The 16501-nt window shown below is 56.5% G+C and overlaps 1 protein-coding gene across 3 annotated transcripts in view; it reads right to left on the reverse strand.

The window, feature by feature from the left end:
* Positions 1-12694, reverse strand: part of NTRK3 (neurotrophic receptor tyrosine kinase 3) — a 217933-nt gene extending 205239 nt beyond the window's left edge. For 2 of the 3 annotated variants that reach the window (XM_040601974.1, XM_040601977.1), the window contains exon 1: positions 11414-12694. In XM_040601974.1, the coding sequence (XP_040457908.1) occupies positions 11414-11661 (248 nt within the window). In that variant the 5' untranslated portion in view covers positions 11662-12694. The remainder of the gene's footprint in view (positions 1-11413) is intronic. The other variant, XM_040601976.1, reaches the window with a different exon arrangement.
* Positions 12695-16501: the final 3807 nt, after the last annotated feature.

Consider the following 16501-nt stretch of genomic DNA (forward strand, 5'->3'; position numbering starts at 1 on the left):
TCCGCTACCAGGCAGGCCTCCATTTGCAGAGATAATAGGACGTAGATCAGCCGCAAACCACCTCCCCTCACAGGGACCACCACCTTTTGATTGCGATTAGCTGTGCCATGGCAGGAACCTCCATCTCCTGTCTGTCCCCTTCCACCTGCATGAGCAGGAGGGAATGGCACATCCTCCAGGGAAGCACCGAAATCCAGCACTGGCTCTGCAATTCCCCAACATCCATGCTCCAAGTACACACCTCTGTTCCTCTGCCGCTGTTTTTTCCCCAGCCTATTGCCTGTTCATGCCCCTTCACCCATCTTCTGCCCCTCTTTCAACACAGCACTGTGGGTCCGTCCCTCACCTGTGCGCCAGCACCCACACACAGCCGCTTCCCTCCAAACACTTAAAAACCAAGTGCATGTCCCAGAGAGTGGGAATAAATAAATAAATAAACCCTGTTTGTAAATGTTGATCCCGCTAGACGCAGTTTGTTTACTATTTAATATTTAAAGATGCTAATTAAGTCTCTGAATAAATAAATCTATGTTACCCGTGCCTTTTGGAAGTCAGGCATCCTTCCCCCAGGGCCAGGGCAGCTCAGAGCAGGGCGGGTGCTGGGCAGCCTGTCTGGGGCTGAGGACTAGCTTGGGGCAAAGCCTGAGGTTCCCACCACCATCCCTGCTGGAAGGGAGAACTTATCTGCAACGCAAAGCAACACCAGGCACAGCTCAGGCTGAGGATATCAGGGACTTCAGCCATTTAGACCCGGAGGAGAGCACAGGCAGCGCAAGGCACAGGGAGGAGCATTTCCAGGCAGCTGCCCAAAGCAATGCCTCTCGGCCCCGAGATGGAATCTCAACCTCAACCAACGAGCCAAAAGCTTGTGCTCCTGAGAGCCAGAGGATCAACCCACAAAGCGCTGGGGGGACCCAAAGACGGGCACCAACACACATCACTGCAGCCCACCACCAAGCAGGCAGCCAGGGTCACTCCAGCGACCAGCTACAGGCACCCACATCCCTCCCAGCTGCCCCGCTGCCCAGAGCCAGGGCAGGCAACCCACACAGCTTCATACCTGAGAGCATCCCCACTTCAGCTCCTCTTCCCAAAACCGCTACCACAGCATCTTGCAAGGCACACTGCAACTGCCCGCCTTCCTTGCCCACAAACCGTAACATCTCTCAGTGCCCACACCTCAGCTCTCCCACCAGACACCTCTTCAGCCTCATTAGGCTCTGCGTCTCCCAAATCAGCTCCAGCTGTACCATGCACTTTGCCATTAACCCCCAGGGTGCCAGGCCCTGCACAGCTCCCTGCTGTAGAGGCTCCCTCCCTGCCCAGCCAGCACCCCTGTGCAACGTTGGTGCCCTTTATGCACTCCTCAAGCTCAGGCTTGGCTCTGATGCTCCCAAGGAGCATCTTCAGCACCTGCCCCAACCTGAAATGAGGGGCATAGCACTTGCCAAGGGAGCACCTTCAGCACCTGCCCCAACCTGAAATGAGGGGCATAGCACTTGCCAAGGGAGCACCAGGCTGCTGCTCTGATGCTGACCCAGTTCTGTGCTACTCTGCCCTTCCCCACTGCAGAACCTGGGGCATCCCATCAGACATCTGGCAGTACAGATGTGGCCAGAGCCCACATGAGGCTCAAACTAGGAAACACCCCCAGCAACACTCAGCTCCTCTGAACAGGCACAAGGTGAGCCCCAGGAGGACAGGGGTGCCCTCATCGGGCTGGGGAGCTGAGAACACACAGCATCCATGACCCTGTGTCCCACTGAACTTTGCTTGTTCCCCAGGCTGCTCATCAGCAGTCACCAAGTGACTTGGCTTTCAGTTCACTTTTCCTGGGATATAATTTGGCTGGGAGAGCACAAGCAAGACAGGAGACAGACAAAACCAAGGCCTACATCGATGCCCCAGGAGCACCCAGCCACATCCCAAGAGGTTTGGGGGACAAGAGAACTTCCCAGCCACGCAAGTCACAGAGCTCCCCAGAGGCAATCCCATCTGTACCAGGATGGAGACAAGGGATGCCCAAGCTGGTCTTGCCTGCCTGGATTAGAAGCAGGCAGGAGGAGGGCTGTGATCCAGGACAAGGGCAGGCAGCCCAAGGGAACAGTTGCACAGCTGCATCACAGACTGCAGAGCCAGCGCTCCTGGTTCCCAACCCAGGTCACTGCACAGCATTTCCATGGAGAGCATGGGACGGGGGATGAGGGATGAGGGAAGAGCTGCTCCCAGAGCAGAAGGAAGGTCAGCAGCTGGAAGCACCCAGGCTCTCCCTCATGTGGCTTCATGTCCCAGCAGGGTCAGGAGTTAGAACCTGGCATCACTGCAGCTCAGCTGAGCACTCATGTTCCTAATTTATCCTGGCAAGACCCTGAGCATGCAGGGTCCTCAGCAGCACTCGGATTCCCAGCATCTGTTTGAGCATTTCCACATTAACATTTCCTAGTGGGAACCACCTGGGGATTGCTCAGGGAGGGCTAGTTAAGGGACAGCCTTGCACAGGAGGATGGGGACTTCAGCCCTCTCACACCTGCTCCCATCCACTTCTTCATCCCCCAGGGAGAGCACGCAGCAGCCAGAAGAGGCACCAGTGTCCTGGGCCCTCCACGGCACAAGTGAGCCCAGCATGGAGCCACAGAAGGGCTTCAGGGAAGGGGCTGCACAGGGGACAGCACCTGAGCTCAGCACCTCCCTGCACCCTTCCCTGGAGCCCTGGCATCCCAAGTCATCACCGCAACAAGGACCAAGGTCAGGGAGAAGCATCCCAAGCTACCCATCTGTGCTATCACACCATCACATTCACCTGGGAATCCTTCCTGACCTTTCCGCTCCACTGCTGGGACTTTAGCTTTTAATTAAAAAAAACAGTTTTCCTTTCCATTTAGGCAGATCAGAACTTGGAGAAGGGGAAAGTGGGGGTGATGGCACGTACTGGAGGGAGGTACAGGATGGGGACAGTCACTAATATGCTCCATTATCTCCTACACCAGAGCACTGGGTGGCAGCTGGAGGAAAGCTGGCTGCACACGCGGTTCTGGCTTCTCCTTTGGCTCCCCAACTGCGACATCACATGAAAACAAGCTAAAAATACAGCACACAATTTCCTGGTGCTATTCTTCCAGGCAATCAGGTGTCAGGTCTCACACAGAGGGGCATAGGGCAGGATCCCCAGCCCTATGGGATCTGGAAACACTGTACTGGGTGATTACATGGAGGATGGAGATGCACAGGGGGACATGCAGCAGGGCTAGCGGAGAAGCCCTGCTAGCTGGGCACTGACTCCAGTGCAGCCTTCCAAGGGGAGTCCAGAGAGAGTTTAATCTCCCTTCCTTCAAATGAAGTCCAGGCCCTGAGCAGTATCACAGCTCTAACCTAGGTCCAGCAGCCACGCCCCAACACACACCTAGCTAAACCTCACCCCTGCCATGATGCTGGGGACCCATTTGCTGTTGCATTGCAGGACCGCTGGGTGTCACAGCCCTCTCACCATGCTGGCAACACATGGCAATAGCCAGCAGGGAGATAACCAGCCTATCTTTGGCCCAGCTGCCAGGGAGGATGACACACCTCCCAGGAGCCACACGTGGAGGATGCTACAGGGTCACAACCAGCTTCCTACCATCACTCGCTCTTGCCCTATCTCACATTAGGCTCTTCTCAGCCTCTCCCTCTTGGGGAAGGACACATGGCCTCTTTAGCCCTCCAACCTCCATCCAACCCATGCAGCACAGAGTTAATCAAAGGAGCAAAAAGCATCGCACCTACTCTGGAGCCCTCCAGAGACAGTTCTTAGCTTGTGCCCTTTTGCCCCAGGATTTCTCTGGGGACATTTCTTATGGCTACTAGATAAAACAGGACCAATATAACAGCCTTGTTCATGTCCCCCTTCACGCTTGGCCTCTCCTTAAACCCTGGCTGATGCTGGGCTGAAGGGTGTCCAGCCCCTCTGGGCTGCTTGCAGGCCAGTTGCGCCACTCTCCGTGCCTCAGTTTCCCCATCCGTAAAATGGGCAGAGCTGATAGAGGCTTCCTTGCAGATCATGCACAGCCAGCAGCCGGGTGCAGATGGCAGCACACTGCCCTGGCCCTCATCAGGCACTTCTTGCCCAGAAACACCTTCCCACAGCACCAGCTCTGGCTGAATCAACACCTTCCAAAAAGCTGCAAATCACCTCAGTTCACAGACAGGTTGTGGCTGTCTCACTCACAGCGCTGTGCCAGAGCTATCGGTAAGTGGGGGTGCACAGACCGCATCCCCCCGCAGCAGCAGAGAGGAGAAAGCCATGACCTAGCAACCCACTCCGATCCCAGGGGACCACCCACCAGGACGGGGTGCCCACCCAGGATGCTGAGCTAGGGAGCAGGTGGGTGCCCCCGAGGGGTCCAGCAGCACGGGCACCCCAAAGCAAAGGCTCTTCCCCGGCACAGCACCCAGCGGCACGCCAGCAACGCAAGCGGCGACGTGACCCCTCAAGCCCCCGGCCGGCCCCGCACCCCGCGCTGCCGCCGGTGCCCCCGGCCGGGGCTGGCAGGCGGCTCGGTCCCGGTCCCGGTCCCCATCCCCGGCGGCGCGGCGCGGCGCTCTCACGCTGCCGCTTGCCCTCTAGCGGCACAGCCGCCCGCCGGCGGGGCACCGGTGGAGAGGGCAGCCGGGCCCGGGCCGTCCCAGCGGGGCACACGACAGGGGCTCGGCCGGGGGCTGTGGCACACGCACGGAGCTGCTCATTCGCAAGCGCTCCCGCAAAACCAGCCTCTACCCGCAGCAGCCTGGCAGCGCTGGGCGATGAAGAGGAGGAACAGCCCGCTGCAGCCGTAGTCCCGGTGATGTGTGCGCGGCCCCCACAGGGACCTGGAGCACCTCGCCAGGGTGGGGTGGGGCTGCTGGTCCTCATCTCTTCGTGCGGGGCACAAAATGCCTGCAACACCCAGCACCGCACACAAACTGCGGCCCCCGAACAAGCAATTCACCCCGTGGTGGGTTTGCTGCACACCCCTCGGTGCCGAGGGGAGATCAGAGCCCGCAGGCTGCTCTCAGACACCTGCTGACCCCCCCAACTGCAGGAAACCCAAAGCTGAAAATTGCACAGTACCCGGTAAATAATACACTGAGGCAGAAGCGTTATCAACACCCGCTTTTGGAAGCCTGGTAGGCTCCAGGGTTGGTTCACTGCCCGCTTGACCACAGCCCCCCTTGAATGGGATGCACCAAATCCAAGCACAAACTCTTGGACAACACCTGGCATGGGCACTGCATCGAGCAGGACAAGCCAGCAGGCCAGGGTGGCACTGGGCAACATCACCGAGCACAACCTACCTGCAGGGCTCACCAGGTGTGACCCCATGGGACACCCCATGGCCTGTTAGGGGGGTTCGCTGAAAGAGCCCAGTAGTGCTGGGTGCATGGATGGTCACAGGCCTTTGGGAGACCATGAGCAGCCTCGTGACAAAGCACATGAAGGTGTCACCCCCACAGGGGTGAGTTGATGGGGTAGAGCTTTCCTTAACCAAGATCTACAAAAGCCCCTAGCCCAAGGCAACCATCTCTGAGCCTCCAAGGCAGCAAGGCAGGTCCTTCCTCAATCTCTTACCCTCCATCTCCACTTCTTCCCTCCACAAAACACCTGTCCTAGACCCAAAGCATCCTCATCTCACCTCTGCAAGCCCAAGGAGACAAGCCAGCAGGCAGAGCTGACTTAGACCTCCCCAAACCCTGCAGGACACGAGGGCTGGGAAGATGTCACATGCACCCTCAAACCATCCGGGTCAGCAGTTTCTCCGGTCTGGGAAGCAGCTCAGACCCCGCATTCAGCTCAGAAAAAAACTGGGAACTTCTGGCAGACACCAAAATTGTTTTGTCCCCACAGAAATAGCTGGAGTGGCCCATCAGCAGAGCCAGGCAATGCAGACATGGCTGCAGATCCCAGTGGGATCAGGCACGAGGAGGGCAGACACCAGCAGACCCTGGCATGAAAAGGCAGGTGACAACCCAGTAGGAATCTTGTGTCCCAGGCAGAGTAGGGCTGTAACTCTTAGGTGCTTTGTGTCTTCTGCTCAGTGTTAGCCCAGTCACTGCTGGGAAAGCCAAGCTGAGACCTGGCACCTCCAAAAAACACCTTCTATAGTCCATCTACCCCAGATCCTTCTGCTCTGTCCCTGAGCATAGCCTGAAGGGCTGCAAAAGCACTGAAGGTCCCAGACATCACCTGTTCCAGGAAAGTGCCTCCCTGCAGGACTGGTCAGCAGGGAGAAAGGCCATAAGAGCAGGGCAAGGAGCCAGCAGCCAGCCCAGGGTGCTCCTGGTGCAAGTTCAGCTACTTTGGTGCACAAGGCAGCATCCGCCACAGACCCGATCCCCTGATGCATGTGGGGCAATATGGGAACACAGTCAGGACCAGTGCTCCTGGCTTAAAGTACCTCTAGAGCATCAAGACCATACCTCAGCCTACCCTCTTGTCCCAAATATCTCTGCACCCTCTTCTGTCCTCACAGCCTCATGCTGCACCAGCCTCCCCCATCCCAACAACCTTCGGGACAGCTGCTTTGCGTAAACAAGAGCCCTGCAAAACAATGCTGGATTGAATTGGGGACCTTTTGAATGGTCTCTGCAACAGCCAAAGCCTCTGGGACCAGGAGATGGGAGGAACGATGGGATGAGAAGCTTTGGGAACACAGAGCCCTTCATCTCTGGAGAGCAGTAGTACACAAGGCACACTGGGCATGCTGTGGCTAATTCAGAGAGGGGAAAAGTTTGTGCCCTGTTGTCTGAAGCAGAGCAATCACCAGCTTGAACATCACGGGAGCCCTCTTCCTGGCTGTTTGTGTCACCAAAGCAAGTTCTGCTTCACCCAGCCCTTCCAGGAAGATGCTCGCCTTTTCTTTCTTTCCCCTCCTTCCCAGATGCAGGCATACATGGGCATCACCAGTGCCTCAGCTCTCCCTGCACTGGCAGTGAAGGGGTGCTACCATTCTGAGCACCCCACGCTCTCCCCCATGCCACGTGCTCCCAGCTCCTACTGCAGTGAGTGGGGGCTGCCTGCTGCTCACCCCCCACGGTGCCTGGCTCTGACGTGGCTCTCCCACCCCCAGCCAGGCCCACGGGATGGGGATGGAGCGGATGCTGCCATGGGCTGGTAGGACAGCCCAGCAGGAAAGGACGGGGCTTCTCCTTTTGTCCATGGAGGGTGCAAGATGCTTCCCCTTGACCTACAAGTGACACTGCAAAATCCCACATCCCGCATGTGTGCTCCCCAGTGACCCACCTCCTCCTGGGTTTCTCTGAGTTCATCTCACCTTGTTGAAGGCAGCTACCACCTACACAGATAAATCCTGCAAATGTACCCACCAAGGGTATTTTACCACGAGAACCCCCATCCTCTCCTGGTGAGGCTGGGTAAGAAAGCAAGTCTTTATATACCAGGGACACATCCCTACCTCGAGGGAGCCCAGAGGTGACAAACGAAGGCCACCGCCGCCTGCCTGGCAGCATCTCTGCAGTGCCATAGCAACAGCTGAGAAGTAGGGAGGCCCAGATGGCAAACTCCTCCGTCTGTCCTTCCCCACGCGCCATGCCAGCGCACGCAGGCGCTGCCCACGCTGCCAGAAGGGTAACTCCCCGGCCCGCCCCTGGCACGCGGCGCCCGCCGTCATCCCAACACGCGGCGGCACAGGCGAGCCCAGCTGCCAGCCAGACCCCTGCGGTGCCATGGATGGAGACCCAGAGTGGAAAACACCCTGGTTGCTCGGGACATGAGGGCAGAAGGGGTTTTGCACTGCAGACCCCCAGAACCAAAGTTCTCCCTGCGCATCTGGTCTTTTTAGGGAGGTCTTGCAAGGGATGGCGCCCTGCACCACAGGGGTGTGGCTGGGTTAGGGGAAGCTTGAGCATCTCTACAGGTCACACCTGGCTGGGGGCACAGCTAAGGCTACCCAGCTGCCTGAGGAAAAGCAGTGCCATGAACACACCCAGCCCCATGGTGGGTCCTCTCCCCAAATCGGGGGGGAAGTCCAGCAACATGACTCCAAACTGGAACCAACTCAGCCAGGGTCCAAGCTGGCCCCAGCGCTAGACAGAACCCTTGGCAGCCCTCACAGGGATGTCTGTGTGCAGAGCTGCATCCCCAGGGATGCGATCTGAAATTGGATATGTTTCTGGGCAGGCTGGGAAAGGGCAGAGGAACATCAGCCAACCCAGCCTCCTCCATGTCAGGGTAGGAACCTCCTGCCCTTCCTCTGCTTCACTATTAACCTGGCACTGCCTGGATTTGTATGAAGGTTGTGTGCCAACATCCCCCCCCAGCCCAGCCAGGGCAGAAGCCACCCAATCCTGACTGCAGCTGCTCTGCTCTCACCAAAAGGAGGATGGGTGGGAAACCAGAAGCAGCAGCAATTGGAGTGAAGGCTATTCATTTGAGAGCTACAATGGGAGGCTTGATGATGGGGTATCACACTATGGGCACCCACAGGGCTGGCCTGCCCTGCCTCCCTCTGTGGGCAGTGCCACAGGCTGGGTGTCCCCCTCATGCCATCCTTGCCTCAGGGGTCTCATCAGCCACTGAGGTGTGAAATAACTCAAAGCTCTTGCTGGCTTGGCCCCCAGTGCTGGGGGGACTGGCCTAGCTGGGCTGCAATGGAGGGGGGCCTCTGCCCTGGCTCAAGGGCGTAAGGTGGTTAAGCCCTCCAATCTGGCTGACACTGCTTTCCTTTCTCCAAGGCCTCCAAATGGGCCCTGGCAGCCTTTCATCAGCACCACCCAAGCTCTGATTGCAAAACTGAGCTTGTCTTTCAGCCGCGAATAAGGCCCTGCTTCGCCCCAGGGTGGCTTCACCACACCACATCCCATCTACCTTTTCACCAGCAGCAGGATGGAGCAGAGACCACCACTTTCCCCAGGGCCTGCAAGGAGGACCTGGCTGGAGCATCGCACCCCCCAGCCACAGGGAAAGACCTAAGCCTCCTTTACTGACCCCCAAGCCCAGTGGGAGAAGGTGTTTTTGCCCACTCACTGCCCACAAACAAGGCAAGCTGCCTAAAGAAACCAGGCCCCCAGTGAGCGTGGCGAGCAGGGGGAAGCACCGTTCGGTGCCCAGCTGAATCAGACCTGCACTCCAAGAGTGACTCAGTGATGACCAGGCTGGGCTTCGATGCGCCCCTCGCCCCAGCACCCCTGATGCAGGGGCTGGCAAGGAGGGGCCTGACATCAGCCTGGAAGGGTGCAGGACCTGACGCCTCCCATGCAAAAACATGAATGTGGGTTCAACCCTGGCTCCCAGCAGTGGCTCCTTTTTCCAGGAAATGGCCCCACCACACAAACTATTCCTCTGTTCCCGTAAGTATCCCCTATGAACCACTGCTGCCTTCCCAGCAAGCACAAAGCCCTGGGGAAAGTTTTCACCCATGCTCAGCCTCAGCCCCTTCCAGTATTTTGGGGTTCACCCCAGTCCTGTGCCTCAGCCCCCCAAACCCAAGGAGGGAGGCACAGGGCCAGCAGCGATGCAGAGGGTGAGGGAACGTGCTTTGCTCAGTGTGGAGCAGAGATGCATACAAATTCCAGCGAAAACTGGCACCTTCTCCTCCTTCCCCAAGTTAAGAAAAGCTCCTCTCCAAAAAAATACCCAACATCTCTGTTTCTAGAGTTGTCCGTTTCTGGGTTTTTTTACCCTCTCCTTTTTACAGACTGCTTATCAGCATTTTTCAATTTCAAAGCAGTAAAGACGTTTTCTGGGCACAAAGGGCTCACATAATACTACCTCTCACAGCAGTTCAGATGTATGTGCATCTGACAACGCACGCTCGCTCACGCTGGTGGGCTTCCAAATCCTTCGCAGCCTTTACTGCTGCTCCCCGCCCCGCCAAGGGTTAAAACCAAACCACAACAAACAGCAAGCACAGGGAAAAAACACGAGTTTCTCTGACTTCCCAAGCATCATCCATATCCCTCTGGCATTGCACAGAAAACACTCCAGTACCGAGATGCAGGATAAATATAGGGCAATTGGGAAGGGAGCACTGCATGAGTTTCCCCGTTTACTTTCCCCATTCCGGCTGGGTTTGCAGAGGTTTGCTAGCAAGGTGAAGGGAGAGCTGGGAGTTCAGGGTCAGTGGTACCTGCTGAAAACCTGCTTGGGCATCGCATAAACCTGTAAGCAAGTGGGGAAAGCGGCTCCCGTCATCTTTACCCAGCAAAGGTGACAAGCAGAGCTGCGAAAAAGGCACTGCAATTACTCCATGGCTCTGCTGCAACTGCACTGTGACCAAATAAAACAGCCTCAGGAAGAGACCCAGCAAAGCCCTCTCCCTCTATGCAACTGTGCCATCGAGGTGGAAAATAAATAAATAAATAAATAACCCTCCATTACTCATTTCAAACCTTGCTGCATTTAACTGCCAGAATAAAGGATTCCACCTCTTCCCTGCTCAACTCCCACTGGCAACTTGCTCTGGGGGCTACATTTCCCTAAATGCTCACATTTCAATTAGCATTAGAATAATGAAATGGCTCAGAGTTCATCTCGCTCAAAAATGTACTGGAAAATAAAGAGCAGAGATTGGAAGCGATGAGGATTATTTTTTTTTTCCACACACACACACAGCATGATGGATTCAGGAGAAGGAAATATATTCCTTTCTCGACTCCACGTTGATGAGATTAACATAGGCTTTGCTAACTGCCTCTCCAAACAAGGATAATGCAACTTCAAGTTGATTTTCCAGATAAACAAGCATGCAAACAAACGCAAAGTGCTCAACTAAAAATATCTCCTTGCTCCGATGCTTCTCTCCACCGTCACCACCCCGAGACGAAAACATGCAAATCCTATCGCAGCACCACGGCGAGTTACAAAATTATAACAATGCGAGTTAAATAAACTACTTAAGGGACATCTCACTGTCCTGTTTATTTTTTTTTTTCCCTCCCCTTAAAAAGGCGAAACCGCAGATGCCCAGATACACTCAGCCAGGGCAGGGCAGGCAGCATTTTCTGTTGTGGAGATGCAAAAAAAATACGATATTCTAACCGGATCCAAAGTCTCGAAAAAGAACAAGCGGCTCAGAACTTGCTTTTCTTGCCCAATTTGGGTAAATATGTGGTTGTATGTGGCTGTGGCGTCCCCCCTCCCCTTGCAGGAGCAGTTAAAGGAAGCAGCAGCTTTAGCATCTTCGCCTGCTGCTCTCTCTCCTGCTAAGGAATCGGATCTCATTGACTTTACTCCTCTTAAGCCTCGGCCAAACTGTTGCTGGGCTTTTTAATTTTTGTGAGGGGGGATGGGGTAAGGGGGAAAGGCGGATCTGCGTCCTCCGCACGGGCAGCCGGGCTGAGCTCCGCCAGGCAGCGCGGCAGTGCCGAGGGCACCTGAGCCCTGCACAGCCCGGCCAGCCCGCACCGGGAGGGGACGGCGCCCCGGGGGCACCCCACTTACATGGAAGTGATGTTCCTTGAGATGTCCGTGATATTGATGCTCGTGTTGCCATTGCTGCTGCCTGAATCCTGCCCTTCCAAGAGAGGGAAGAGGTTCCCATCATCCGGCTTCTTGCAATTGATGTCTGTCTTGCTGCAAAGACAATTAGCAGGGCAAGCCAGCACCGAAAGCAGATAGTCTCCCCAAATGCTCCAGAGCAAAAATACCCTCCAGAAAGTGCACTTGGTAGGGCAAAGAGAGACATCCATCTCCGATTGCTGCTTCTAAAAAAGAGGAGGAGGAGGAAAGGGGGGATGGAGGGAGGGGAAGGGGGGGAAAGGGGGGAAGGAAACAAAGACAGAGGGAGAAAAGAAAAAAAAAAAAAAAAAACCACACACAACAAAACCTCAAGCGATCAGATGCAAAAATCCTCCAGCAGATGAAATCATGCTGGCAGCTGGCTCGGAGAGGCTGTAATTCCCGCTAGGGCAGCGGCAGCGGGCGGGGATGCATGCTGGCCCGGCCGCCCTGCGCCCGCCGCCCGCCGCTCCCCGCCAGCCGCTCCGGAGGATTGCAACGGGAGGCTGGGGAGGCAGCCGGGGAAATAAATAAATAACGAAAACGGTGCGAAAGTCACCAAGTCCCACCTACTGGGCAGAATTAAAATTGACACACCTGCAAAAAAAACACACAGAGGGAGAGGAGGGGGCGACCTCCCCTTCCCATCGCTTCCCTCCCCCGGCCTGGCCAGCCCTGCTGCGGCGGGCACAAAAAGCAGGGGAGGAGGAGAAGGAAGGATTGCAAAGCTAGCCGGGCTCTGCAATAAAAAGGATTCCCCACCCCCCTCCCTCGCCGCTAAAATCAACCTAGGGGAGGGGGGAGAGAGAGGGGAAAAACCCACCCCGGCGCTGCTGGAGCCCCAGCTCAGCCCCGCCAGCAGAGGAAAAGTTGCAGCTGGGGTTAAATTTGTGCTGGGGAGGGAGAGCAGAGGGGCTCTGGCTCGGCTCCTGCTTTCTCAGGCTCTTTCGTCTTTTGGAGGAGGACGATGCTGTCTTTCGCTTGGTTGTGGGGTGGGTTCACAGCCCCCACCCCCCGCCTGCAATCCGGACACAAGGGTGGAGAGGAAAGAAAGATTAAACTGAAGTGGAAGAGAATGAAAGCCAGTGTGGATTACAGCAATTTAATTTTTTTTTTTCTTTAGACGATCCTAACGAGAGGCAGATCAGACGGCTGGGTGGGAGAAGAGACTGGAGAGCACCCAGGAAGGACTTTCTAGAAAAGACACACACGCACCCCCCACCACTCCCCCCCCCCCCAAAATGCAACGGAGACTGCCAGGAAGTGCAAGCAGGAGCACCCAGGGTCGCGGCTCCCGTCCTCCTTCCCCTGGCTTCCCCCTTCCCTCCTGCAGCAGATTCTGCAATCAGACATGCAAAAAAAAAAAAAAAAAAAAATCCTGAAAGAGGAAGACTGAAGTGTTGAAAAGGCTGAGCTCAGAGCGCCGAAATGGCATCAGGAGAGCAGTGAGTGCGAGCTGAACAGCAGAGCGAATTAAGATGCATGGTGCATTTTTGGCAAGCACAAACCCAAGCAGATCAGAGCTCTGCTTAATTTGCTCTGCTTTTCTACAGCGCTTTTCTGCATGCTTCCCCCCCCCCCACCCACCCCACCCCCAATAGTTTCATCTCTGCTCCTCCACACGGAGACACTGTGATAAAGGGATGGTGCTGCAGGCAGGATCATGGGTGAAGGGAGGAATTACAGGTGTAGGACTCCAAATATTTCAAGGGTCTGCTTCTGCCAGGCACAGGGCTTTGCATGGGGAGAAGGGACAGAGGGATCTCTGCACAGGCTGAACCAACACCTCCAGGCTCTGCTGTGCGCTCCAAATCATCCTAGTCCAGAAGGGGCAACAGGATTTGGGGGTAAAAAGGGGGGGGGGGAAGTGGCACAGGAAAAAAAAAAAAAAGCAACTGCAGGGAGGATTTGCAAGCACAATTCATGCACCCATACACCTCAGTGGGGAGCAGGCTGCCCACAGCCAATGCTCGCAAGAGCCCATCCCAGCAGAGCACAAGCTGGGCTCACACTTGGGTAACTCCTCACCCATTGCCGCACAGCCTCGGCACAGGGCCTGGGGACAGCAGTGATGTGCGAGGGGCTGCACATACTGGGGCATCAGTCCTGATCCCGTGGGAAGCTTCCAGGGCACCAGGTAGTTTTGCTAGGGCTCCTCCTGCCAGGACTCCCTAGGGGAAGCAGGGGCACTTGCCTGGTGAATAAATACCGAGGTGGGAGGACTGGCTTCTCCCTGAGCCCCACCTGCTTGCAAATTACTGAAGTGGAACACCTGGATCTAAAGAGGTCACAAGTGCCTGGCACTGCAAGGAAGAGGAGCATGGCAGGGAGGGGGGGTTCCCACCCCCATAAGAAGTAGGTTCTGTCTTCAGGCATCTGTATGGAGACTGTGTCTGGGAAGGCACCACAGAGGAAAACACCCAGGCATATTTTTTATTCCCTGCCTCAGCTTCCCCAAAGACATCAGAGCGATGCCATTCCCGTGGCTCAGCACTGCAACCAGACTGGAGAAGACAGTGATGGAGTGCACCATGTCACATGCCCCTGCTGGTGGGGGACGCTGGGCACCCCACAATGCCCAGCCAGCATGTGGGTTCATCCCTCAGCAGTGCAGGGGACATCACACTACCTGCAAAGCCAGTGCATGGGCAAGACCAGGGCTTCCTTATACTGGAACTGGTGCAAGATCACAGCCTCCTCATGGCACTTGACATCAATCACATCATTGCCTGCAAAACTGGTGTGAGGCCATCAGCCTTGCCCTGGCATGTCACCACGGGGCTGGTCACAGGGTGGGGACACGTTCAGGGGGCACACACTTACATTGTGGACCCACCACAGTCCCACAGCAAGGCAAGGCTCTCCTCTGGGGAGATCGGTGTCGGGACCTGGGGAAGCCACTGTCACCTGGAGGTGCCAGGGCAGCACCGCTTGGCATGAGCATGAGCACTCTCATGACTACTCACCCAGGTGGTAGCCTGCCCTGTGTCCCTCTGTGTCCCAGGGCACGGGTCCACCCCTGGCCTGGAGCAAAGCACAACTGCTAAGGAAGCATGAACCCATCCAGAGAGGCTTTTGGGTCCTCCTCTGCAAGCTGAGCCACTCCCATGCTTTGCAGCCCCCTTGCAAGGACGAGATTTAACCTGCAGAAAGTTGGGGAGATCTCAGGTCGGCTGTCCTGGGTGTGAGGGGTGCAGGAGCCCACTCGCCTCACAACATGCACATCCCACTCTGCCACCCGGTGCCAGGCTGGCCCCACTTCAGCAGCTGATGAGGAGGTTTTATGCCAAGCCACGGCTTCCTCTGCCGCTAAGAGATAAAGCCGCCACTCGCAGAGGAAACGTGGCCAGGCAAAGCGGGGGAATGGGAGGAGCGGGAGCATCCAGCTGGGTGCCCAGAGGGCAGGCGGAAGGTAGGCAGGAAGAGAAAGAAACGAGGGCGCTGTTCATCCTCCCCAGTGCAGGCTGCCAGGGGGATTGGCGAGTTCGCTGGCAGAAGAGACTGCAGCGACAGCAAAGTCCCTGCCACAGAGAGCGGACGGGCCACCAGCCTTCACCCAGCACCACACCTGCGCGGCTCCTGGTCCTCCTTCCCCCGCTGGCACCCGCCACCCCTCACCGGTCCACAGACAAACAGAAGATGATGCTCAGCGAGGGCACGTCCAGACCCAAAAGGGAATGGGAGTATTTGGGAGTTGCAGATGGTGGGAATGCACCCTCCCTGCCTCCATCCCTCACTTCTGTCCCCGTGGAAGAGGGAGGCAGGAGAAGGGCATGAGTGATGGGGCTGTCAGAGTGCAGAGATGGTATCTCAAGCAGAGGCCTTGCCGTTATTGCTCTGAGGGATGCTGGCAAATTGCTCTTTCAAGAAGCATCTCCATGAAGGATGAAATCAGTGCCTCCTACGAGAACTCTGCCCCACAGGGGTTCAGGGGCTGGCTTCTCTCTGGCCTTCAAGAGCCTCCAGAAATTCCATGGAATGCACTTGGCTGAGATCAAACACCAGTTCCCCTGCAGAGAGGTCTCCATCTCCCCTATCCCAGCTGCCCTTTGCATGGGCACACAAGTTGCTACCGAAACACCCAGCCCAGAAGAGGGAGCAGGCCTGGGAGGTGCCCGTGAGGCTCCTGGCCACGAACAGAGGTGAAGGCAGCTGTTCTGTTGGCATTTCTGCTCTTCCCACCCACACGGCTGCCTTTAGCATCATGCTCTAGGGCTGCCTATCCCTTGGGGACAATCTTCCCTGCTGCCACTCTGCTTCCCAGGTAAAGGCTCCCCAAAGCACTGCTTGTCTCCTGGGGCCAGCAAACATCATAGCCCTTCGGGGCATGACCAGAAAGAGATCTGTGGCCCGATATCTGCTCAGTCATCATAAGCTCCTACGTCCACTCCTGCCTCTGATCTTCGTATCGATCTGGCAGGCCCGCGTTAAGGCATGCACCGCCCTGCTCCCTATTACCAGAACAGCACTCGCTGTTCGCTGAAAATGATGAGCTGACATTTTTCTAGCCCCCCTCTTGTCCAGAAGGATCTGAAAATCTGCCTACAGCAGGGCCACTTTGCGCACCTCTGAAACACAGCCAGCCCCAGGGTGGGCAGAGCTGCTGCTTGGCAGCATGCAGCAGTGCCAGACAGCAGCACAGGGCGTGAGTTCTGACGGGAGAGGCACAGAGAAAGGTTTCATCCCTTGTGTTGGGAATTTGGCTGTATGTTCGTATGCCCCTTCGCAGAGATACCCCAAGAAGGGGAATTTTGGAGAGGATTCAGCTTGCAGGGTCAGTGCTCGGGAGCTGCTGCCAGCTTTTGGGGTGAGGGATGGTCACGGATGGTTTGGGGGCACAGTATCCCCCACAGCATCACTGGCACAGGCTGCAGGAGGAAACTGCCAGCCCCTGCAGAGCCAAAAGGCATTTGCCTCTTGCCTGAGCCACGCAGACACACGAGCATCAGAAGTGTTGCTCCCTGAAGCAGAGCTCCTTGTTCCTGTCACCCTGGGAAGAACTTGGAAGCAGCTTTTGATCTGATGTCCATA

Source organism: Falco naumanni, chromosome 7 (assembly GCF_017639655.2).
Source record: "Falco naumanni isolate bFalNau1 chromosome 7, bFalNau1.pat, whole genome shotgun sequence".
Lineage (NCBI taxonomy): Eukaryota > Metazoa > Chordata > Aves > Falconiformes > Falconidae > Falco > Falco naumanni.